This window comes from Ambystoma mexicanum, chromosome 10 (assembly GCF_040938575.1).
Source record: "Ambystoma mexicanum isolate Mex_15411 chromosome 10, UKY_AmexF1_1, whole genome shotgun sequence".
Taxonomy (NCBI): Eukaryota; Metazoa; Chordata; class Amphibia; order Caudata; family Ambystomatidae; genus Ambystoma; species Ambystoma mexicanum.
Window position 1 is genome coordinate 1494282791 of NC_090932.1, and position 25364 is coordinate 1494308154.

Below are 25364 nucleotides of genomic sequence, written 5' to 3' on the forward strand. Positions count from 1 at the left end.
TTTTCCAGCCCCCGCCTGTGCCCTTCGGGGTTTCCTACCTTGCAGCCTATCACGTTCCGCTGCTTTCTACCTACCTTTCTCCGCTGGGTTCTCAGCCTGGCAGCCTACTACAGTCCTCTGCAGCCCTCTACAGTCAGTGACCCTGCTCCTCTGGGCTTCCTGCCTTGCAGCCTACTACAGTCCTCTGCAGCCCTCTACAGTCAGTGGCCCTGCTCCTCTGGGCTTCCTGCCTTGCAGCCTACTACAGTCCTCTGCAGCCCTCTACAGTCAGTGGCCCTGCTCCTCTGGGCTCACTCCCTGCGGCCCTGCTCTTCAGGGCTCCCTGCCTTGCAGCCGATCACGCTCCGCTGCCTTCTACCTACAGCACTTGTCCTCTGGGCTCCCTGCCTTGCGGCTTGCTACACTCCTCTGCCTTACAGCCTGATTTACACTTAGCTGTCTACAGCCCTGCTCCTCTGGGCTCCCTACCTCGCTGCCCTATACTTTTGGGCTCTCCGTCTGTCGCCTACTACTAATCTCTCTCTGTCCTGTTCTTCTGGACTCCCTGCCTTGCAGCCTACTACAGTTTGCCTGTACCTAGTGCCACTCTTGACTGCAGACCTGCTTTCCTACTTTGCAGCCCCTCTGTTTTCCTGACTGCTGCTCCCTTGTTCTCTTCCTTGAGTCGTCTGTACTCCACCTTAGGTTATCTACTTCAGTCTAGCTGCCTTTCCTTCATTTCGTTCTGCTAGATTGCTCATTGACTTCCTTTTCGCTGGATATTTCTGTTCTTGTCTTCTTATGTGTCTTATGTAATCCCTTTGTACAGAGCTTGCCCGTTGGTTTCCGGCAGGCAACCTCTGCCCCTTCCCTTGTCGCGTTTTAAGTGTTACAGACACCCACTGTTGTTGTTCCCAGCCATGAGCATACAGCGCGGGCCTCTGTTATAGCAATCTGTGCAGAAGGCTGGAGTTTCCTAAGGTTCGTTGAACACTCCCATTTCAGCGTACACCCCAAGAGGGAATCCAGTTTGCTTGTACCTTTGTATCTTTTGCCCCTTTTGGCTCCCAGCTATAGTTTCCTACTCTTCTTTCTTGTTGAACTTCCTGCTGTGTGTGCTTATCTGCTACCTTACTTCAGCACAGCCACCCAAAACCTACCGGGGTGCCCTGTGCCACTCTTGACAGAGTGCCATTCCTGACAACTTGAGCCAAACCTCAACACAAAATTGGAACTGTTTTAAACATCACAGTTTGAAGTAGGTGGAGGTTAGTAACATATTGTGTGAAAAAGGGTTTACATTACTACTTTGAACATATAGTAGTATTGGTTGCCGACACAAATATTTTTCCAGTCCGGGGTGGAATGAGCCTTCACTTGAGCGTAGTGATGTAGTTTAGTGAAGGGTCCGGACCACAAAACCTGCGGGGTCAGAGCCTACCTTTTCAAATATCAGTGGTTAGACTGGAAAGGATTTCAAGAAGGGCTGCGCAGTTTGCTAGGCGAAGCACTGTAGCCTACAGGGATAAAATGGATAACAGTTGGTTATCTTTGTTCAAATAAATTCACAGGCAAGACAAGATTCTCTACTCCTATTTTTCGCTTTTTTCTTTGCTTGGCGAATGACATGGCTCGGGTATCCTCTTTAAGTGCCCATGCAAGCTTTTCTACATTGGCAAAAGCAAACGAGAGATAAGACAACGCATTTGTGAGCATCGCTCATGTATCAAGAGCGGCATTCAAGACAAACCGATGGTAGCACATTTCCAAGAAAAGAAACACACATACAATGACATTTTTTGGTTCATTCTGCAAACGGCTAAGAACCCTTTCAGAGGAGGTGACAGAGATCTGGCCCTACGAAAATTGGAGCAACAATGGATATATCACTTGAATTCAGTTAAGCAAGGCCTTAATGTTGCCATTGAATGGAGCCTATTTTTCAAATAATCAACAATTCTCCCTCTCCCCCCCTTTTTCATCTTTTTAGTCTTGGGCTCAATCCCACCTGAAAATTCTGATGCTCGCGCTACAAGCGTCGGGTTTCCTCTGAGGAAATCAGGTGGGATTGAGCCCAAGACTAAAAGTGCTTCATTTACAACAAGAACATTATTCTTTGTGTGAACCCTAATGACACATTAAAGGCCCGGATTTGAAAAAGGCGCAGGTTGTACGCCGAAACACGTGTCATCCAAGAGGGGCTGAAAATTCAAAATAAAAAACTTCATCAAATACAACGGAACTTTTGGATTTGTCATTCATAGCAAAAGGAAATACACCAGTAATTTATCTTGGCGCAAATAAGTGTAGGCACAGTTGCAACTTTTCCTAATGATATATTTACCTCTTTCTCACTGATTTACTGAGACCCCCTCATTTTATGACCACCCACTTTAATCGGTTTTTGTGCTACTAGACTCAGCTGACTCATATCTAGGCTTACATAAAACAATTGCCCAGAAGAAAGCAGACATTAATATGGAGATCTAGGAAGCAATAAAATGTGCAAATCAAGAGTACGAGCCGGCTGATGTAAACGGGAAGCAGCAAAAGGTGAGATGTCTATGAAAGGATAATATCTATTTACTGATCTTTGGTAATGTTCTTTGATATACTATTCCTCTTACTGATCACTATATTCTTGAGACTCCCATAGCCATACAGAAAGTTCAGAGGAGGTAACTTGTTCTCTTAATGCCTTCCTCGCACAACCTCGGGTCTCAACCATATTGCTTGTGACATTTGTGCCTGTTCCACTGTTCCTTTGCAACCGTGACTGGGGAAATTGGGTCAGAACTTAGGTGAAATGTCACACACAGCTTGGTTCCTGTAATGATGAAGCCACTTCTGGCCTGTAGAGGCCCCAGTGATGCCAGCAAGCCTGGTGGCAAGCAAAGGATTCATCAGCAGTCCACACCTGGAGCTGTATTTCAAGAGGTGAGGAATTCATTGTAGGAATGCTGTAAACATGAGAAGGAGTGTTCTTCAAAGCCATTATCTTGTCATTCTGCAGGTGAGTTTTACATCCACCCCTCCTTCACCCCACCCCTGCTAAATTGTTTCCTGTTGTTGGCTACATAATCAGCTTTTCACTGTGAATATTGTGACTTTTAGATTTCTGGTTCTTGTTGAGTGCAGCTGCTTGATCAATGAGTGCATTATAATCTGTTAAGAGATAGAAGCATTGATGGTCACAACAGCCACTAATGGATCCTTTTCTACCATGCAGCTTTTGAACAGAATGACTTCACTGGTGCAAAAGAGGTGAGTGTCTATTTGCAAGAGTATGTTTTGCTTTTTAATCTCAATAGCTGCATCTACACTCGCTCTTTATTTTTTATTCTATTTAGCAATGCATTTTCTTTGTATCTTCATATGGAATGTATTACTTGTTGGTGTGTTTTTGTAGGTGGGATGGGTCAATTGCCCGCACCTGTATGCTGTATTATAGGCTCATGCCTGGCAGTACTCTTCTGTGTTTGGTGGAACTGGACACAATTTGCTCAGCGTGGAGTATGCAGCACGCAGCACAAGAGAGGGTTTTCGCCACGCAGTTCGTTTTGGTCCGTTTTAGCATCTGACTTTGTGTAATTTGGCTTGCGGCCGGACCATGACTGATATTAGTTTTCCATCTTAAGTGATTTGTCGAATCACACTCTTTGCAACTGGCTCTGTTGATGTGAGGAGGTATATTAGAGGGTACTGCCAAGTCACTCAGTTATTTCCTATGGCACAAGAAAAAGCATTAGGTAAGTCCTTCACAGCACCTCAACCAGGAGAAACATTGACAGGTATGGCTTGCCCAAGGAGGGAGGCTACTGGTTCCATCACAGTTTTGCTTACCGGACGGAGTCTGAAATGCCCTACACAGGAGCGGACACTGGCATTGCTGAGGACATGTCTGGGCCTACTCCAAGGTCATTTCAGAGGTTTCATGCCAGAGATTTTTGACCTCATTCCAAGGGCTTACACCATGAGCACTGCACTCCAGAGCCCTCCACTGGGCTAACACCGGAGGTAGCCCTTACACGTTAGCAAAGCTCCTCAGGGCTTTGTATTAATTCGAATGTTTAAGTGACAAAGCATCTCTTTATCCACCATTGATCCATAGTAAAGCTGTTTGGAAGATGCCCAACAGTGCTAATGCAGGGGACATTACCAAAGCATCCGCAATTACTTGATCAGCGTGCATGTGCTATTGTGGCTTTCTTGCACAGCCAACTCAGACCTACGTTGTTCAAACTCTGCTGGCATCTATCATGACCAGAATCGCTCAGTCCAAGACTGATTCACATTTTAGACTACCACTGCCTGAAGTCCCTACAGGACCCTTTATGTTCTTCTCAGAGTGCTACCCCAAAGCCTTGGGGTAGAGCGCCCTCTGTTTTCCCTTCTCCAACAACGCCTGTGACTTTTAAAGACCATTTGTCTTCACCATAGATGTTTAATTCACAGCAGTGGTAGACAACCACACCTTCCTCAATGCCTAGTTTTCTTTTTAACCTGATCAAGGAGGTTCCCTCAACAATCGGGGAACCTAGCCAGCCAGTGCCCCATTTTCTTCTGCAACTGCATGTAACTCCTCTGCCTTGGTTATTGACCAAGGAACCCTGTTCTGTCAGGGGCACAAGTATAGACCCTGCTAAACCTCTAGGACTGGTAGTTTCCTCTGTTCTTCCTGACACAGAGCAGCCACCGACAACAGGGCAAAGCCCCACGTCCTCTGGATTCTCTGCATGGGGGTCCCCAGATTTCAGCGCTTTGGGATTTGACGATTCATGAAATCCTGAGGAGAAGGAAAAAGATTGAATCTCAATGTTTAACCGAGGTTTGAGCGCCTCCACTCTTGGATGAGCCAGATCAAATGATAAAACCTTTTACATTCACCAGAATGACGGAGGAAGAGGTTTTGGTGATTATTGAAGGTCTTAAACCTACATCATGGAAGGGGGGGGGATATCTTTCCTACTACACTTTTTAAAGAATTTGCAAACCATGGGTCACAGAACTCATTAATCGCTCCTTTGACGAGGCGGTTGTTCCTACTGGCATCAAGGAGGCATGGATTACCCCACTGCTAAAGAGGGATAATCTTGACCCCCTGATGCCGGAAAACTATCGTCCCATTCATACACAAAATCTTGGACAAGATGGCTTATACAGCTTCAAAATGTTGTTGAAACTTACAATATCTTAGCCAAGGAGCAGTCCGGTTTCAGAACTAACCATGGAACCGAGACAGCCCTTTTAGATCTGAAGGCCAGTACAACAGAAATTATCGAGGAAGGAAACTCTGCTCTCCTGCTCCTGCTGGACCTATCCTCTGCGTTCGACTTGATCGATCACAACCTCTTGGCAGAGAGACTTCGGAAAATAGGCCTGTGTTCCCCAGAAGCGCTGTTATGGCCAAAATCATTCCTTGACCCTAGGAGTGCCTGTGTTGCTAAGGAATTCTCAAAGTCTCTGAAAGTTCCCGTTACATGTGGTATCTTTCACGGATCATGCTCGTCTCCCTTCCTTCGACATTTATATTAAATGTTCTTTGATGCCCACTTTACTTTTCAGAAGCATGTGTCCTACCTCCAAATCGTCATGTACCTTTTTCATCCACCTTCTGTGGCAAATACGTCTGTATTTGTCAGTCAATAGAGCATCCATTGCAGCAGCTATAGCTAACACCAAGTTAGACTACTGCAATATTCTTCTTATAGGAACCTCTAAAGGTATCATTAGGAGTCTTCAAACCATACAAAACTGAGCTGTACAGCCTGTTTGTGGATTTAACTGTCAATCGCATATTACAGAATCCTGGAAAAAAACATTGGCTTTCGAACGAGTATCGATTTTAAAATGTAGGGCTATTAATAGTCTTTAAATGTATTTCAGTCAATGCCCCCAAATGGCCATACCAGAGTGCGCCTTGCGATCCAATAGCCTGATGCTACTGGCTCAACCACGCACCATTTTGAGGAAACTAGGCGGAGCAAGTTACGCTGCCTGGACTCCGAAAAGCTGGAACATGATCCTGCTCCACCTTAAACAATGTGGAACACTGCAGCAGTTTAGAAAGCGTCTTAAGACGTTTATCTTTGATGCCTAAAGCCATTCTTAAGCACATGATAAACCCGGTCACTCTAAAGGATTTTGTCAGTCGCCATTCCAAGTGACGTCTTCCCCTTACTCTGAGTTGATTTGTTTTTTGTTTGTCCTTGTGAGCGCCAAGAGACCTTCAGGTGAGTGTTGCGCTATTTAAAAATGTATTTAGTTATTTAGTAAGGGCCGCATTTCGGTAGAGCTTTCCACAAGGGTATATAAAATTCATGGAGTTTCTGGATAGCCAAACTCCAGAGGAGCCTATTTCGACAGTCTGTTTTGTTTGTCATTATAGGCAATGAATCGGAGACTAGATTAGGCCTTCGTCTGCAAATGCACATACTTGGTGATGCCAGTAATATATAGGAAAAATACATTTGGATATTTGCTTCTGACCAGCCCCAATGGATTCTTCTGGGGATCTGGGAGACCTACTGTTGCGTGATGGATGATTCAGAGGTGACGAGGGGTCTGTTACAAGCCTACTAATAGTAGTCACTTGCATTGTAATTTCGAAAAACCAAGCACAACTAACGATTTAAAACTGGGTGACATACTGAACCCACATTGCACATCTGATCATGTTGCAATAATACACGTGCCAACTACTATGGACTCCCACCGGCACAATCAAGCCTCTCCAATATGGGGGATGGGTTCATTAACACAAGATGATGCGTTCTCTGAACAGCTGAACCGGAGTAAGGAGAAAATCTCTCCCTGTACTAATGCCACTAATAATGATTCTGATTCGATAGGACCTGAGGTTATAGCTGCGCTGCATAAGCAAGTACGACTATCCATCGGCTTACTCACTCCTTTAATCCCACGTGCAGTAAGAAACGTCCCGTCTACTTTGAATACCAGGAGGGGTGTAGATGGAATACAAAACCTTATGATGAAGTCCTATCTCACCCCCAAAAACAAATACCATCACAGTTTAAGTAAGGAAAACAAAGATTACTATTTTGTTTTTCCCTTGAAGGAACACAATCTCACTCACTTGGAACTAAGGGACATAAAAAGTACCCTGAAGCAGGTTACTTTGCAAATGGACAAACTAGAAGGTTTTATTTATGCTAGGGAAATATACCAGACCTCTTACTTCCCTTCTTGTACCACCATTGATACCAAGCTGCTATGTGAAAAATCCACTCAGTACTCTCCTTTGGGGGGTTAACCTGTCCCCTTCTTCTATTCACAAAGGGGATAGTGAAACACTTTCTGCTGCACACAATACTTCTCTCATTGCTCACATAACCACTAATGAATTGTTAAAAGAGCTGAGTAAAGCAATGGAGACAGTAAAAAATGGTCCCATTGGTTTTGAAAATGAACTAGAAACTTGGGCTCTCACTGGAGACCGAGCATCCTGACAGTCCATCTGCCTTGCAGATAATGGAAAGTAACCAAACCAATCAAGTTACAGTTTTTAGACAACGGCACGTTAATGTCCTGCCGTACAGATTTTTTTAACATGCTCTAAAAAGAGCTGGAAAAAGAATAAGAAGGCAAGGGCACTAGGCATCAAAGGTATTACCATACAAGTACAGGAAAAACAACCTAAATGTACACCCTCCCCTCCTAATGGGTCTGTCGGCGAAAAGTCCAACATAAACACTAATAACGACAAAGTATTGCTGATCTCCAGGCAGGATCTCAGAAATTAGATGCTGCGAAGTTTGCCAATCTCAACGTCCTAAATGTACTAAGCCTCTCCAGCTATGTCACTCTGGCCCTAGTGACACTAATACCACCCAGGATGGAATCCAAAGGAATCTAAAGAATTACTTTCCTAGTGAAGGGCAGAAATGCACCTCTATACAGCAGACTACTGGGCATGAAATAGCCGAGAGGCTTACTTCAGTACTACCTTCAACTGAACCCCCATGAATGTAATTGAAAATCGCAGATCCTATGCTGCCGTCTGCGAACCTGGCAAAGGAGATGAGAACGATAACTTAGCTGTTGAACACCAAAAATGTATTATAATACATGGCTCTAGTAAACATTGTTTTCTGCCAGTTACAAATCACGATAGCGGACGAACGGTAGGGTCATTGAAAGAAATGTCTTTAGGCTATCCATCTAACCAGAGCGAGGATTTCCAAGCTGCAATTTTCCAATGCGATATCGATTCTGCCTAAATCTTTCACTAACACAGACTCTCCAAACGCAATTTAGGCATCTGGCAGTTCTCAGAAAAAGCTAACTATTAGTGCACAACGTGGTCAAATTATTAGCACTCTTCACAATGCTTTGGATGCAGGACTGATTACACATGATGTCATACTTAAAGAAGCCTCTATTATAAGTTGCTTACCAGCGATGATAATTTCCCCTTCCCAGGTTAATGGCATTGTAACGATAGGCGATACTCAGAAATTTGCACTCAGCAATTTAAGTGCAACGGATATATCAAGGAATTGCAACGTTTCTCATCCTTCTGATAACCAAAATACTAATATAAACAGTGATCAACTAAACATTTCAAATCCTGATGATAATAGCTCCAAGCCAAACCCGCTCGGACCCAATATCATTGGGCAGGAGGATAATGCAGAGATATTGGGTAGTAAGAGGATAAACCAAGCTTATTTTTTGGACATAATGTCTCATATCCCACAGCTCCATACCTTGACCTTTAATGACTTGGACAGATTTTCTCTAGCTAGGTACAATAACTATAGGATGATATGCTATCTCCCTTCAGCGAACGTTCTGAAACTCCACTGGGCTTATCACCACGAGTTGCAAGATCTTGGTTTTGTGTTGCGTACCTTTGGAGATGAAGTAAAAGCACAAGAATTCCTACAATATTCTTTAGACGATACCAACAACATGCCCAGTCAATCTAAAGAGGCACATTTACTTGCCAACGATGAGCAACAATGCAGTTCAAATTGAAAGGCATTAATTGGCAAAAATAATAAAATGATATGAGTCGAGCCACTCTTGAGAACTATCTTGAATAATAAAAAGTCTGATGTACCTCATTAGCAACACATTCAATCGGCATTGAGAATTACTACTTGGAATTCGTGTGGCTTTAATAATCTTCAAAGGTGGTTATCCACAACTCTTCCTTTTGACCTTCCCAACATCTTGCTTACTCAAGAGACCATGCAACTCAACGAATTACTACTTGAAGGAAATTCTACTTACTCTGTTTTAGCCACTAGAGAAAATGCTGGTCGACCTTCCGGAGGGCTGGACATTGCTATTAATAACAACATGTCATTTTAAAATGTAATGATATGGAACACATCTAATGTCTTGGTCATCTCTTTCTATACACAAATCGAAATGTAAAACTTTACTTTTGGTAAATTTATACTGGAATCCGTCTAAATTACCCCTGGATGCAATGTTCGATGAAATCGATCAATGTCTTGAACTCATTCACTCATGGATGTCTGACTTCGTGATAATTGGAGTGGATGATTTTAACTCATTATATAGCATCTGTTTGTTAAATTCTAGCAAAATAATACCTCTATCTGACTCCAATGCTATAAAGCATGGGAAGCGATGGATTGAATGTTTTGATGATTGGGCCATGATATTTCTGGAGTGTAATCTGCAGGGTCAGCAGCACTCATGGAGATGAGGAGATCAGGAATTGTTGATCGACTATTTTTTCCTCTCTAGCGACCTTACTTACTTGGTCCTTAGTGTTGACTTCCATTCATTTGAGCGAACATGCTCCCCTGACTCTCTATATAGACATCGACTATTGTCATCTAAATATTGTGCCGATCTTAAAATTACCCATAATCCATCGCTCCAAAATTTCTTTACGCTGGAATCCTGGTTTGTGCAAGAAACTTGCCACTCGAGTATAATCGGTATTGAATGTAAAACTCAATACTTTGGATACCAATACCTGCTCTATAACCAAATCGGAATCTTGTATATCTACGCTTGTTACCGATGTTATCGCAGAAATTGGTGCAAAACGCGTGGTATCCATCACAAGCTCTACCCATCCTTTTGATCCCGAATGCAAACGCCTGAAACGTGAAATTAATCGTAACTTAAGTTACTTGAAAAATATGGGTCTCACTGTTGCAACCTATCGGACCCAACGTAAATTGTTACTGCAAAGGTGCAAGAATAGAGTCAGGGTTGCACGGTTGTTTAAATTAAACAAACTTAATTGCACGCTGAAAATCTATATGTAATTATGATTCAAGAGCAATTTGGAAAGTAATAAAACATACAAATCAGGCTGAAATTAAAACATGTAACATCATTGACAATAAGACATGGATCGCATACCTAACCACAAATATGCTCTGGCCATCCCCATAGGATATACCATCATCAGAAACGATCGCAACACCAGCCAAACTAACGGAGGTGGTATTGCCTTCATTTACAAAAACTTGATTAGCCTTTGCATATCCCCCACTCAACAGACACCATCAGCAGAGCTACTCTCTGTGAAACTAGCCACATCACCTAACCAAACCATCACACTTCACCTTATTTACAGACTTCCCGGTCCCATCTCTAAATTTTCTGAATCTATATCCTACATTCTTGCCAACCAAAACCAAATCACAAATTATCATATTAGGTGACTTGAACCTCGGTCTACAAAATCCTAATGATGCCATATCAATCGATATTACTAATGTACTATCAAACTTAGGTTTTACACAACGCATCAGCGAACCCACACAAAGTAAAGGCAGAACCCTCGACTGGCTAGCAGACCTAAATGGCAATATCAATATCGATTCCAACCAACCTTGTGCATGGACCTACCACCACCTAATTACCTTCAGCATTGCAGTAAAAAATATTTTCTCAAAATCTCTTGCTACGCAAGACATCGCTCCTGCAATTTGCACAAGAAATAAGAGACATAAAATGTGAAAAACTGCTCCCTCTGCTCCTCCCAACCCTCAACGAACACTCCTCATCTTGCACTGATCCTACTGTTCTGGTAGACCTATTCAAGCAGACTATGTTAAAAGCCCTTTACGGTATTGCACCTATTAAATCCAGGAAACCTAAACCAAGTGCCCACCTCAACTCTTGGTTCACAGCGCAGTTGAGTTCTGTGGAGAGAAAATCGCAACTTAGAAAATCGCTGGAAAAGCAATCTCTCTGAAATGAACAACGCTAGTCTCACTTTAGCCACCCTGAACTATAAAGGAGCTATTCTCCAGGCCAAACAAGACACTTATAACAAGCAAATCTTATAAGCCAAATACAACGCTAAAGAGCTGTTTAAGATCCTCAAGGAATTGGAATCCCCAGTCACCCCACCTGATACATGTACTAAAGATAGGCTCTGGGGCGGCAATATTCAGAAGGCGCGCCTCTGCAAAATAGCTACACTCCAAGCCAAAATTAACAGCAAACAAATGTCCCTCCATGTGGCCTCGCAAGACGAGCACCAGTATGATAGACCTAAACTTCGCACTCACATTCATAATTCATATTCACATACTCACATTCATAAGCCATTCAGCGTCTCACCTCTCTACTACTCAAGTTGAAAATATCATCAACAATCTCAAACCTTCCAACTGCCAGGGGGATCTATGCCCAGCCCCTATTATCAAGAAGCCCCATTCATTACTGCCTTTATAAACTCATCATTTAGCACAGGTATTGTCGCAGATAACTTGAAGGATGCGTGGGTCATCCCACTTCTTAAAAAACCTACATTACATGTCAGCATACCTACAAATTACAGACCTATCACCACTGTGCCTTTCCTGTTAAAAATCTTGGATTGGGCAGCCTACCTACAGATCCAAGACTATTTGGAAAATAACAAACTTTTGGGCCTTAGACAATCTGGCTTCCGCCCCCGTCAGGGTACGGAAACTGCTCTTATTGACCTCAAAATCCAGATTGACAGTCAAGCTGGCCCTTCTACTCCTTCTCGATCTATCAGCAGCGCTTGACTTGGTAAACCACCAAATCTTCTGTCGTCATCTTAAATCATCTGCCCACTTCTCAGACAAAGCCACTGCCTGGATCAGTTAATACTTGAATGACGGATCCATGAGGGTCTTCTCCCCCACTGCAGCTGCTGAACCTTCGCCAGTCCCTTGTTGGGTATCACAAGGATCGTGCGTTTCCCATACACTTTACAACGCATTTACGAAACCACTGTTCGATATCTTGGATTATCTGGTTGTCACCTACACTAACTATGCAGATGACACCCAGATACTCATCCCCATTACCGGCAACCACTCAGCCGACACGCTAGCCATAAACACTATCTACCAAGTAATCCAGGCCTGGATGGCTCAACATGAACTTTGTCTCAACGACGATAAAACAGAGCTTATCCTGGGCTCCCATCAGAGACTCAACAAATTAACCCTTGTTTCAAATCATTCATTGATGGTAACATCATCGAAGTGACGAATGACACCAAAACATTAGGTATATATCTTGACTCCACACTATCCCTCTCTAGACAAACTAACGCAGTATCTTCGGCCGCAGCCTACACCTGTCAGCTCATCACTGCCTGTCGACCATTCCTCACACCAGCCAACTGTACTACTCTAGCTAGGACCCTGGTTATGTCCAAAATCGATTACTGCAACGCCCTCTACTTCGGCACAAACCCATGTAATCTTAACAAATTACAGATTATCCAAAATAATGCCATCAGAGCCGCATTAAACATCCCTAGGAACCATCACATTTCTGACACCAGGAGGAGCCTTAACTGGCTTCCAGTATCACAAAGAGTTTCACTCAAAACACTTGCCATGACGCATAAATGCCTTGCTAACCAAGCGCCTAACTACTTGGCCTGTAGACTTGTGTACCACACCTCCAACAGACCCCTCAGATCTGCCCAATCCAACTGCCTGTCCATACATCATTTTAAGCTACAAAGGTCAGGTGGGATCAGCTTCCCAGTCCTTGCTGCAAGACTATGGAACTCGCTCCCTAACAATCTTAGAGCTGAACCTTCATTCCTTGCCTTCAAAAGCAAGACCAAAGCTTGGCTGTTTGCCCAAGACCTCTCCCGGCACTAACATGCCCTCAGCCACCACCTTGCTCTCTGCTTAATTGTAGAAAGTTGCCTCCGTATATATTCTGCAAACTCTCTGCCCATACTACTACTTGCACATTCCTGGCTTTGTGATTGGCCTTCTTTATCACCACTGTTATGACTGTAAATTATGATTACGCTTCTACTTTACTGGATATTACCCTGTACATTATGCTTTGTGAATCTGCCTTTTAACCTGTGTATTATGTTTTATGTCAATCTGCCATGTAACCTAAGTAATGCGCCCAGATGCCCTTGGGCCAGGTGCACTATACAAATAAATAAAATACAAATACAGATGACTTAAAGAATTGCTAATTTCAATTGCCTCAGTTAACAACAATGACTTCATTAAAGTGTCCAACGAGGATATAGTATGGGCAATTAAAATATTAACATTTTCTAGTTCAGCTGGACCTGATGCAATTCCTCCATGTGTTCTTAAAACAGACCTGACCCTATGGGCAATTATATTAAAAGCAAAATTTGACCTCATATTGATGTCTGGTAATACTCACCATTCTTGGGCAACTTCAATCATTATCCCCATTTTTAAAAAGGGGACCCGAAAAATCCTGCCAATTATCGCCCTATCTCCTTAATGGACACCGAAGCCAAGGATTTTAGGTTTTTGCTATTCTCATTCTGTGTGCCATTAGAAAAACATATCACACAACACTCATTATATTCGAGATTTCAAACTGGTTTCCGTAAACAAATTGGTACTTCCTTGAACGCTACCGTGATGGCCCATATGATAGCAGAAACTGAATATAAGGAGTCTCGGCAGCATTTGACAATGTAATCTGGAATCTGCTTTGCCAAAAATTGGAAGAAATGGGGATACCTCCAATATTAATTTACTGGATAATCCTCCTACGCACGGATTCTTCCTACAGGATTAGGGTTAACAGTGAAGGAGATACCATCGACGCCATAAATACTGAGATGGGATTGAAACAAGGCTGCAATCTTGCAGCTTGTTTATTTAATCTCTATATGAGGGATTTGGGCAAGTCATGGCATGACAAAAACCTCTTTGCCGTAAAATTGGGCCGAATGCGAATACAATGGTCGGCCTTCGTCAACAATTCGACCCACCCCAGCGGGCCTGCAACTAAAGCTCCATCTGTTAGAACAATTGCCAAAAATCATAATCTGACTCCAAATGCTACCAAAACCTGCATAATGACATTCACTAGGAAAGTGAAATGTAAATCTTATAGATGGACCATCGTTGACGCTCCCATTCCACTTTTGCACGAAACCATCTACCTTGGGTACTGCATTACAAAGAACTCCTCTATCAAAATGAGGTCTGAAAAACTAAATCGGAAAGTTCCAACTCTCTTGTCTCAAGCAAAGATCATTTATGGTAAATACTGTAAATGTTCTTTAATATCATTTCTTGACTTCTTGAGCCTTAAGGTCGAAAGTGTCCTTTTATATACTCTCGATGTATGCCTCCTTAATATGAACAATATCTTGGATATAATACAGGGGTGTTTTTTTAAAATCTGCTTTACAGCTTTCACTGGCAATTCATAATTGCATCATCCGCCATGAGTTTGGGTTGATCTCCCTTTCTTGTCGTAAACAATTGCATGATCTTTCAAACTACGCTAAGGTGATAGGCCCCCCCTCAACAAATTCCCTGTATTTGGGGTTCCAAGATAAGTTATTACATAACTGTCCACGTACCATGAAAATATTTGAAGAGGGGATATTAAGAACATTGGCTACTCTGTACATAAATTAATCTGATCTAAAAGACCCACCTATGTCAAAGAAATTTTTCGAATACGATTGGATGATGACCATCTCCGAACTGAAAAATTATTCCTCGTATAACAGATACGCAAATTATCCAAGGAAACGTCTTCCTCGTTGTAACTACTTAGAGGTTTTCCCCAGTAGTATATATTGCACGCATTACATGAGGTTTAAATTAAATCAGTATCGCACAAGAGAACAAATTCATCACTGGCATCAGGCCCACAACCCAATAAGTAGTTAAAATGTCGCTACTCCTCCTGTAATGACAAGACAAACTCTTAAGCATCTTGTATTAGTGTCCTCATTTTAAAATAATGTGTTCAAGCTTACTTATGAATTTGTTAATATCAATTACGAGGATTGTTTTATGGTCCTTTGGGACAGAATGATGATGGGAAATACATATTGAAAGTGAGTTTTTAACTTCAGTACGGTAATTTCTTAACCTCACGACAAAGATTTCATACTGTTTTTAACTGACAATATTTCTACTCTTTTATTTTAAACAAATGAAAGTGAATTTTATGGTTGTTGGTAACACTTGGTTTTTATATTCTTATAAGTGCGAATGAATTCAAATGTTAAACTATTATTTAACACCCACAGTTTATTCAATGTATTTGTTAATTTCATTATAGTTACAGGGAATGTAACCTGTGTATTATGGAAATGTTAAATCAAGTCAATTACATTTTGTAAAGGTTTTTTGAATGAACCAAAAACAATAAATAAAAATAAGAACATTATTTGGAGCATTATATACAGATATTGTAGGCTGCCATGCATTATAAGCCATTTATCCACCTTCTTCAACTAAGGCAATAAGAAATAAGTTGCAGCTGTAGCCACTGTAAACGTCATTTTAAAAACTCCACCGCATGTTTGTGCTACTTTATAACGAGAAAAACACTCCGTTATGAACACACAAGCGAATCATTTCGCCATTCGACACCTTCCTTTTACTACCTTCCATGGTACAAGTGAAGTAACTGGCTCGATACAGCCTCACAATGGTAGCAAGGGGTATCAAAAGCAACATTTTCTGTGCAGTTCAAAAGCCAATGTCTGGAAACGATCGGTTTAGGACTTCTCAAACATGCTTTTTTAAACTAAAACCCAGTCTCTGCTGCAACATTTTACCTCTAAAAAAAAAAAAAAACCTTTAAAAAAACTCGGGTTTCCTCTTAATGTGGTTATGAAACAAAGGTGAAAGGGTTTGCTCTTTGGGAATTTTTTACTCCAAATCTTCAGGTATTGTCTAGCTCTTGTCACAGAACTATTAACTTAATTTATGCCTATAGTGTGGCCAAACGAGGATCCCATGGAAAGGGCAATACATACTCAAAAATGTACTTTGGAGTTTTGAGTTAATGTATGATTGCTTCTAATTCAAAATGTAATTGTATCAGGAAGCTGCGTGTGAGGTTTTATTCAAATAAAACCAGGACTGAAAGAAGATCGTACAAACGGGTACAGGACAAGCGTCGGTCAAAGACAACTGGCTGACTTGCGTATAGTTTCTAATCCAGCAAGTTAAACATTTGTTTGCTGTTGCTGTTGCTGTGAGATGAAGGATTATGTGGGTATACAGTTTTCTTAATATTGCTGCATTTCTTTTTAGATGGAAGGACAGATCAAGACTGCTTTTGTTTCTACGAAGGAGTACCATACCATTGGTGGACTAAATTCGGTCATGGGTAGCTTGAAAAGTGACGTTCATCTGATAATTGGGGTACGTTTAAAGACTGAAGGATATTCTTTTGTACCTTTTTGTGGATGTGCATGTTAATTTCCATTAGTTTTGAAATTGGGCTAATAGCAATTTGGTTAAAGTTTTGAGTTCAATGTTGTTTGGCTTTTTTGTTGGTACTGAACTGTAAATATTAAAATAAAAATGTTAATACAAATAAAGATCGATGGGATTGAAAACTAAGTGTACACCTTCGCAAACTATTAATGTTCTGGAGCAGGAGTGCAGAAAGGCCTAGATTTGCTTTTTGTTTTGTACATATTTTGTCAAGTGGGAAACACACAAAAGGTGTATCGTAGTTTTGGAAGCATATGCTATAATAATGCTTTTCATTCATTCATTTTGTCATTTGTTATTGCACCTTTCGCCATAATCATGGTCCCAACACACTTTTGGTTGAATGCCCTGGGGGAGGGGGGACAGGGGGACAGACAGTCAAACAATTTGGGAGAATTGGGAGGTTCTATTACATGTGTGTGCATTTCAGCCATTGAAGTTATGCAAGGGTGCTCAAGACCCTGCTAGTCACCCATGTCGGAATGGTGTGCATGGGTGCCACAGAAGTATACTATGAACTAAAGGGGCAGGTTGTGTTTAAGGAGATGGTTATGTGAGAAGCTACAGTTCGAATTGTCTTTAAAGTAGCTTCATTCTTATGGCAGAAGTAATGTGCAATAGTGTTTGTGTTAAGTGAGTGCAGGTTGTGTCGAGTGAGCATGTGCCTTCTGCTAAATTGAGAAATGGGTAAGAGCTGTACAAACGACGTCTACTTCCTGGTTCCATCAATGCACAAGGAGCAGTGCTATGTTTCACCAGTGATCGGAGTGCTTGAAGAATGCATAATACTCGCTCTCCGAGAGGTTCTCAGAGTTAGAGATTGTCATCTCTAGTTCCTTCTAGTGCAAAACAAGTTCCCCATTTCATGATTACATGCAGAAGCATGGCCCACCCTCCTTTCACGATTAACCAAGGTTCTGGACATTTGTAGCAATGGCACTTTAAAGCATAATGTGGCACATACTAGTGATTGGAAATTAGATGTAGCAAAAGCGGTTGCAATGCTTCCAGTTTATTAAAGAATGTTCTGGATATTTAGAATGGACATGACTTCTATTTTTCATTCACACAATAATAATACAATATGCTGCTGTTGAAACAAAAACACTGGCAAACACTGGCAGGATCTTAAAGGCAAATGCTCTAGCTACAGAGCTACTTTAAAACAAATGGATTTTTTAACCAGTTCTGAAGTTAAGATACGCTAATAAAAAGTACTTCTCTAGGCATTTGGTTGGTTCCAACATCACACTGGAATTTCTCGAAAGGAACAGGCTAAAGTTAAAAAATGTTTGTTCATCTTTGGGACTCCTGTCAGAGTATTTTTATTTTGTAAGCCTCCTTAAGTGCTACTGTTCACATTTTCTACCAGGTGCAACACAGTTTTTAAAGTGCTTCTATTTTGTTAAGCTAGGTCACTGTACATTGCAGCCAGTGCAAAAGCTGTACCACCTATTTGATTATGCTTGCCAGCAGGAAAAGGACGCATGCCACTCAGACGCAAATAAATGTGCAGACATTTGGAGGGTTTCACTCTGCAGTAATGGTGCAGGGATGGTACAAGAAGATGTTCTTTATCTTTGAAACATTCCTTGTCATGCCCTTTTTCTTTTAAAAGAAATATAGGTTTTCTTTTGTTTGAGGTTTCAACTACTATAATATAATTGTAGGCATTTTCGTTCCAGGAAAACTTTAATAACTTCCTTCGCCCCCAAAACAATGCATATTAGATGCCATCTGCCTCAATCACAAGTTCCATTTCCGCAGATGTTTTTGTGGAAGACACCTTATTTTTTGTAAACAAATACATCTAGACCAATGTTCTGAGCAATAATTGTGGAGCAGTTGCTTAATGACTCGGCTTGGGGTTGTCTTGGGGGCAAGGGGAATTGAAAGGGAACACACTTGGCTTCCTGTCTCATAGCAAAATAAGTCAAAGGAAGGAACCACTGATGCAGACTGAGGGACTCGCAGTGCAGGCTGCGTAAATATCAACAAATCAAGAATGGGTCTGCCTTTCCATCCCTAACCTCTATCCTTTGCCTGTAATCCTCTTCATCTCCTATCCTGTGAACTTACAAGTGTACCATTAAGTCCTTGTAATATTATCCTTCGTATTGTACTTGATTACTGTTGCTTCACTGCTAGGTTTGTGCTGTATATAATCCAGCAAATGCATACAGCAGAGCCTCCTCCCAGTTCTCCATTTGCTCCCCTTAATCAATTTCACACTTTTCTTGTATTCTTTGTATGTTTGTGTAATTTTTCATGCTACTGATATGCTTAGTTTGAATCCTTTAGGTTGATTCAGCAGGCGCAATTTTGTTATCTTGAAGTGCAGCTACTTTTAATGTTTTTTTTTCTTATAAGATTTATTTATTGGTTCCAAGGGTGTTGTATACATATGTCGGAGAAAACAATCCAATTATGGAAATTAACATTCATTCATAAATCAGGTCTTCTGTCTAACCTCTGAGCCAATGAGACGGTTTCAAAATAGACAAACTAAACCTATCCCTCCCCCAACCATGCGTAACATAACCCACAGTTCCACCCTCATGACGTTGTCCCAATCTCTAACCCATAGCTCTAGTACTTAATGGATCGAAGTTCTTCAGCAGGAGCGGCCTGTAGTAGTGTTGCTCTGTCATTTACATGTTTGTGAAAGGGTTGCCATACCTTTAGGAATGTGTGATGTCGCATTTGCTAATGCACACACTTTCTCCATAGCAAGGGCCCCTCTCCGTTTTTGACCCACTGGGCATTCCTTAGATTTCCATCTGTGAGCTAGAGTCATTCTTGCTGCTGTCAAACGATGTTAGAAGAGAAGCTTGTGCCCCTCTGGCGGCATATGCATTCTCCGCTACAGCACTCAAAATCAGTACAATTTGGGATGAAGGAAGCTGGTACCCCTGTAATTTCCCTGCTATGGCTCAAAATCTCTTTCTGGAATACTTTCAGGCTTGACCACCACATATGCCCCAAGTCGCTGACATACCCACAATTCCTCCAACACAGCGGCGAAGACTGGATCTGGATTTTGTGGATGCATTGTGGGTTTAGGTACCATCAAAGACACATTTTATAGGCCAATTCCTTGATGGCTGTGCACCTGGACGCCTTATGCGTTCTCCACCAGATCTGCACGCACTCCTCATCTGAGATTGTGATCCCCCAAATCCCGCTCCCATTTATACATGTACAGGAGTCAATCCTCCAGAAGATCCCCATCTAACAGGCGGTATAGCCTTGAGACCCCCTTCTGTGCCACCCCCTGTTACATCAATATTTCTAAGCTCAACTGAGTTCTGGTGCCTTAGCTTTTAACTTATCTGTTTGATATCCAGTGTCTAATATGGATATAGTGGAACGTCTTTCGCCCCCTCTAAATGTTTCTTCAGTCCTCGAACTGAATGGGAATCCCGCCTTAAAAAAAAAATCATAATTGCGTGGGACGTCCACCCCAGCCTTCCCAAAAGCTCCACCCTGGGCCAAGTTCAGAGTTGTATCTCATTCGAGTGCAAGGTCCCAGATTAAGACCCTTAGATCGTAGCGCCTGGTCCCAATATTTTAGGGAACACTCGGTAGTATCCAAGAGAGGACCTCCTGCCACCCAAACCGATCCGCCCCAAAATGTTAGTGACCCCAGAAGAATAGTTGTAACCCCTTGCTCAAGCCTACATCAGCCGTTCATCCCTTTTTGTCCCTTCTGGCGTTAACGAGTTTAACATTAGGGCTAGTTGAGCCACCAAAACGTATCTCCTTAATTCTGGCACCCCCAAGCCACCCTTCAAAGGTGTTCGGTAGAGAACCATATGCCTTCTCCCAATCCATATAAAAGAGAGAACCTCTGTCTGCAGGGATTTCACTACCTGGACCGGTATCTTCACTGGAAGTGAACTCCTTACATTTAGCAGTATGGACAGAAGTGACACTCTGACCGCAGCTATCCGGGAGAGCCATGATCGGTCCTGCAAATCCCATGTCCTTGGCTTTTTCGGTAACTTCTACCATACGGCGGGGTATATTTGCCCTGTATATCCGTATAATCTTCAGTTAGTGTAACCCCAAATACTCCATTTCCCTTGGTTCACATATGAGAGGAAAGAGATTCCGCCAAATCTCCTCTGCAGGATCTTCCGTGATATTAAGTGCTTTTGATTTAGCACGATCGTGAACCCAAAGGCTTCTGCAAATTCTTGCAATATGGACATTACCATAGGTAAGGATTGGGACGTGCTGCATAGGAAGAGCATCACATCGGCATATAGCACAACCTTATGGGACTCCCGAGAGCTTGTTACGCCTAATTACACTGGCTAGCGGCTCCATGGCCATCGCAAATGGCATTAGCGAGAGTGGGCAGCCCTATCAAGTGCCACGTCTTATATCTTTATTGGAGCAGAGAGCTTTCCATTGAGTATATGATTCTTGGATGGGATCTGAAAGTTGGCTATCGCTATACAAATAACGTCAGGCCCACAGCCAAACGCCCCTAATACCTGCCCTAAAAAAAAAAAACAATCCAGATATCAATATAAAAAGCCCAAGTGGTATCAAGAGCTGCCACCAAGAAATGTTGACCAGATTTCCTCCCCTCGGCTTATAACATTTACTGCCCTTCTAATATTGTCCTGTGTATGTCGTTACAATATGAATCCAACCTGATCAGGATGGATAATCTTAGGCAACACTCCCATGAGACGCCTAGCCAGTATTTTCTCGTAAATGTTCATGTTCCTGTTGAAGGGCTATGGGCGGTAACTAGTGCAGTCTTTTGGGTCTCCCCCGGTTTAAGTATAAGAGACGTCGGAGAGCCACATATCCTGTGATACCACCCCTTTCTCCCTGATCACAAGTAATTCCCAAACCTATCCTGGCCCGGGTTCTTGTTACGTGGCAGGGAATGCAGGCTTTACCCACCTCCTCCTCTGTAATTGGGGCCTATAACATCTGTCTATCTTCAACAAGTATCTGAGGGTGTCTAGCTTGGAACCAGGGTCCCGACCTTTCTCTTTTTAGTAGCTGAGCAAGAAAGGCCTCATCTCCATTTTCTGGGCACCTCGATTCCCTCGAACATTCCTAAGATGAGTAACAAAGTTCTGGGCCCGTTGCTTATGCAACTTTGCGCCAAGTAAGCGTTTAGCTTGACCACCTTTCGTGTAATAAGATTGCCTACTTTGTATTATCCGCTGTGCTGAACGATCTGCTATAAGGGCTTCCAATCGCAACCTAGCCTTAGTTGGGGCCCTCAATGATTTCAGTGAACCCCTGTTCTTGTGTGCTGTCTCACTCTCCCTCACATTCTGTTCTTGGGCAATGCACTGCATTCTCTGTTCCGATAAGAAGGCGTTGTCTTCTCTATGAAGTCCCCTCTAAATACTGCCTTACCAGCATCCCAAACCACCCTCCTGTTCGCTTTGTTGAAAATATCGGATCGCAGTTTCTATTTGTGCTCTAAATGCCAGATCTCTTAACACCACCTCCTTTAACCTCCACTGTTTCCTCTCCCTATGCAGGGAAGTGGCGGCCTCAATCCAGAGAAGGATGGGGGTGGGTTCTGAGAGGTATTGCAGGCCTATTTCCACCGCCAGGACACTAGATATCAGCGTTCACAAGACCATATTGATCCTAGAGTAACCCCTGTGAACCACTAAGGTGTGTGTACATCCTCTGGCTGGCGAGAAAACCTCTGCGTTTCTATTAAACCCAGCTCTCTGAAAAATCTTGCTAATGTCTGCCGACAACTATTGTCATTAGCCGCGGGGGTAGTGTTTTATCCAACATTGGATCCATTTTGCAGTTATAAGCCCCTACGCCTCAGACCACCACCTGCCCCTCGCACCACCCTCCCAACCGCCCCAATAAAATGATCCTGCCTTTCATTAGGGGCATAGACTGCCACAAGTGTGAACAGCTGTCCCTACAGTAAACCCTTGAACACCAAGAACCTCCCCTCTGGGTCTTTATGAAGGAAGCGCTTAGTCTCCACAAGCAAGGAACACTGTATCTCACCTAGCATTCAGGAATTTTATCAAAACCCTGCTGTTCACCTGAGCCCTCCTGCTTGCCTGACTGTTCTATAACTATACCATTATTTTCACTTGTAACTAAGGCAACAATGTTTTTCAAGCCCAATGTAACCAAGAGCGAATTAGATCTCCGTAACTAAGATAAATATGTGTATAAAAGACCATCTCTACAACAGTGCCTTGATGCCTGCGGGCTGTTTGTGCTCTTTAAAAATAAATGAAGCACAGGTCATTTCCAAGTAAAATTGCCACCCCCTTTTTCTTCCTGCTGGAGGCATAATATTGTTTGGGGTGTGATTTGCTTCTCAACACAATTTCATTCCCGGGGAGCAAGTGCACCTCCTAGAGGCCTTCAACTCTGCCAAATGCCTCAGTATGGAACGTCTCTTAGCAAGGGAGTTAAGACCCTATACGTTCAGGGTAACCAATTCCAGCTCAGCCATCACCTTTTATGATCAACTCGAATTCCATTGGTACAGAACTTTTCGGGATCCCACCCCTACACACCTTAATAGATAGACCTATCATACCCAAACCAGAACAAGTAACCAGAATCGATCCCCAATTTTCCAACCCCTCCCCCCCAAAACTCTCCACCCACTCCCATCCCAGCATCCCCCACTGGGACCTAGAAGACATCCCGGGTCACTTCGGGTCTATTTCCTACACACCACACAAGGAACCCCCCCTTTTTTCTAAGATGGCTACCTGTAGTTTAGTCTCAGCATAAGTTGAGACTGATGGTTTAGGAAAAACATAGGTTATACATGTCCGCCCAAATCTCCTTACAGTTAACCCTTTTACAAAAGCAACCCGCCAAGTGTCCCAAAATCTCACAAAGAACCATTTGTTCATAGTCTATCCTAGGTTCAGGTGACTGATGGGGTATGCAAACCCTGGCCTCTCCCTCTGGGATACAGACCTCCTATTTCCACCCTTCCTTGGCAGGCGCATCCCTAGTTTGTAATAGTTTGTCTGGGGACAGGTCAACAGGCTGATTCTCCACCCTCCCCCACCCCTCATTATATCGACCACTACCTCGGTTATGCTGTAGGCTTTCCCTTGGAACTCGAAGCTTAGGCCACATGGAAATGTCCAGCGGTTTCGAACCGCCTCGTTTCTGAGCCAGTTAGTTACCACTCACAGGTGTTTCCTTTTCGTCAGCGATGCTTGAGCCAGGTTCTGAAACACCATTATGGGAGTGTCCTGAACTGGATTGGTTCTTGCTTCCTTGCTGCCCTGACGTTCTTTTCTTTCACCTGAAAAAGATGGCCCCTCGAGAGGACGTTCGGGATCAAGTTCGTGCTCTGTTGATGGGACAAGTACACCTGGTGTGTTCGGTCCAGTACTATCCCTTCATCTTCCGGGGCACTCAGCAAATGTTGAAAAAGTGCACTCAAATATTCTGCAAGCTCCTGATCAGGCACAAGTCTGGGGACCCCACGCAGCCTGATGTTTCTGCTTGATCTATTTTCGGTGTCTTCCTGCCTACTCATGACCAAGTCCAGTTGCTGCTCAAGGCTCTCGATTCATTTGGCCGATTCATCCTGCTTGTGCATTTGTTCAGTCATTTCCACCTCATCCACCCTCTTTTCCACCACCAACACATGCTTGTCTAAATCAGAAATCGATTTGGTCAGACTCGTATTTCTTTTTTTATTTCAAACATAGTTTGAAGGTCTGACCTTCTCGTGGGTGGATCCTTCAACTTCAAGTTCCCATGTTGCTGAGAGTTGAACCTGTGCCGTCGCCTGCAGCTGACTGTGCTTCAGGGTGTCTTGCCCCTGCATCAATGTTTTGATATTCCCAGAGAGGGGCCCTTTCTGCTTTGTTGGTTGCTTGGACATCTTTCAGGGTCTTGCTATTCTTCCCCACAGTCCCACAGTCGCTCCACTGCCACTTCTCCCTTCGCTGCACGCAGGGAGAAGTGTAGTTGAGCAAAAGTCCCAGCTCGAGTGAGAAAAGCCAATGTCCCTGTTGTGGCTCCTTCCATCCATGAAATCCGAGCACACAGTGCCGGAGGTCCCAGATGATGTATCCCTCCCCAACTTGCACAACGCAGGCTCCTGGAGTTTCCCGCTTGTGCCTCGTTCAAAATGCAGACACAGCCGAGGTTGGAAATCTATTCACGGCTGAGCTCATGGAGCTGCAAAGCTTCTCTCACTGGGTGTTCCAACACTCCAGCGCCTTCTCACACATCCGCGGGAGCCCACATCTCTGGTGCCCTGGGCTCTTTAGCCTGTGCCACCAGCTCCTTGGATCCCAACCGCTCGCGACGCTGGCTGGGTCTGCAATTCAACACAAGCACAGAGCACCAGCTGGCAGGCTCCGGTAGCTGAGGGAACAATCGCTAATAACAAATACGGAACGACGCACCAGATTCAGCAAACGGCATTCAGCGAGGGTGCAGCTCCCATTCTTCAGCATTGGATCTTTCATGGATTCACATGCTTAGAATATTCCCCGTCGTCAGGCTGGGAATCCTCGGCAAATTATATAGACTTTTTCCAGCGGAAAAATTTCGACATCTTTGTGTCCTATCTACGTCTTTTTGGGCCGCGTACGCCTGCACCACTAGGCCGTAGAGGTATAAGTAGCCCCGCCCCCGCGGCTCCCTCAGATTTCAACCGTCTTC

At 43.2% G+C, this 25364-nt stretch overlaps 1 protein-coding gene across 2 annotated transcripts in view; it reads left to right on the plus strand.

Moving 5' to 3' along the window:
* Positions 1-25364, plus strand: part of KNTC1 (kinetochore associated 1) — a 2501313-nt gene that overhangs the window by 282738 nt on the left and 2193211 nt on the right. For both annotated transcript variants that reach the window (XM_069619627.1, XM_069619628.1), the window contains exons 8-9: positions 3209-3243; positions 16512-16622. In XM_069619627.1, coding sequence (XP_069475728.1) covers positions 3209-3243; positions 16512-16622 — 146 coding nt within the window. The remainder of the gene's footprint in view (positions 1-3208; positions 3244-16511; positions 16623-25364) is intronic.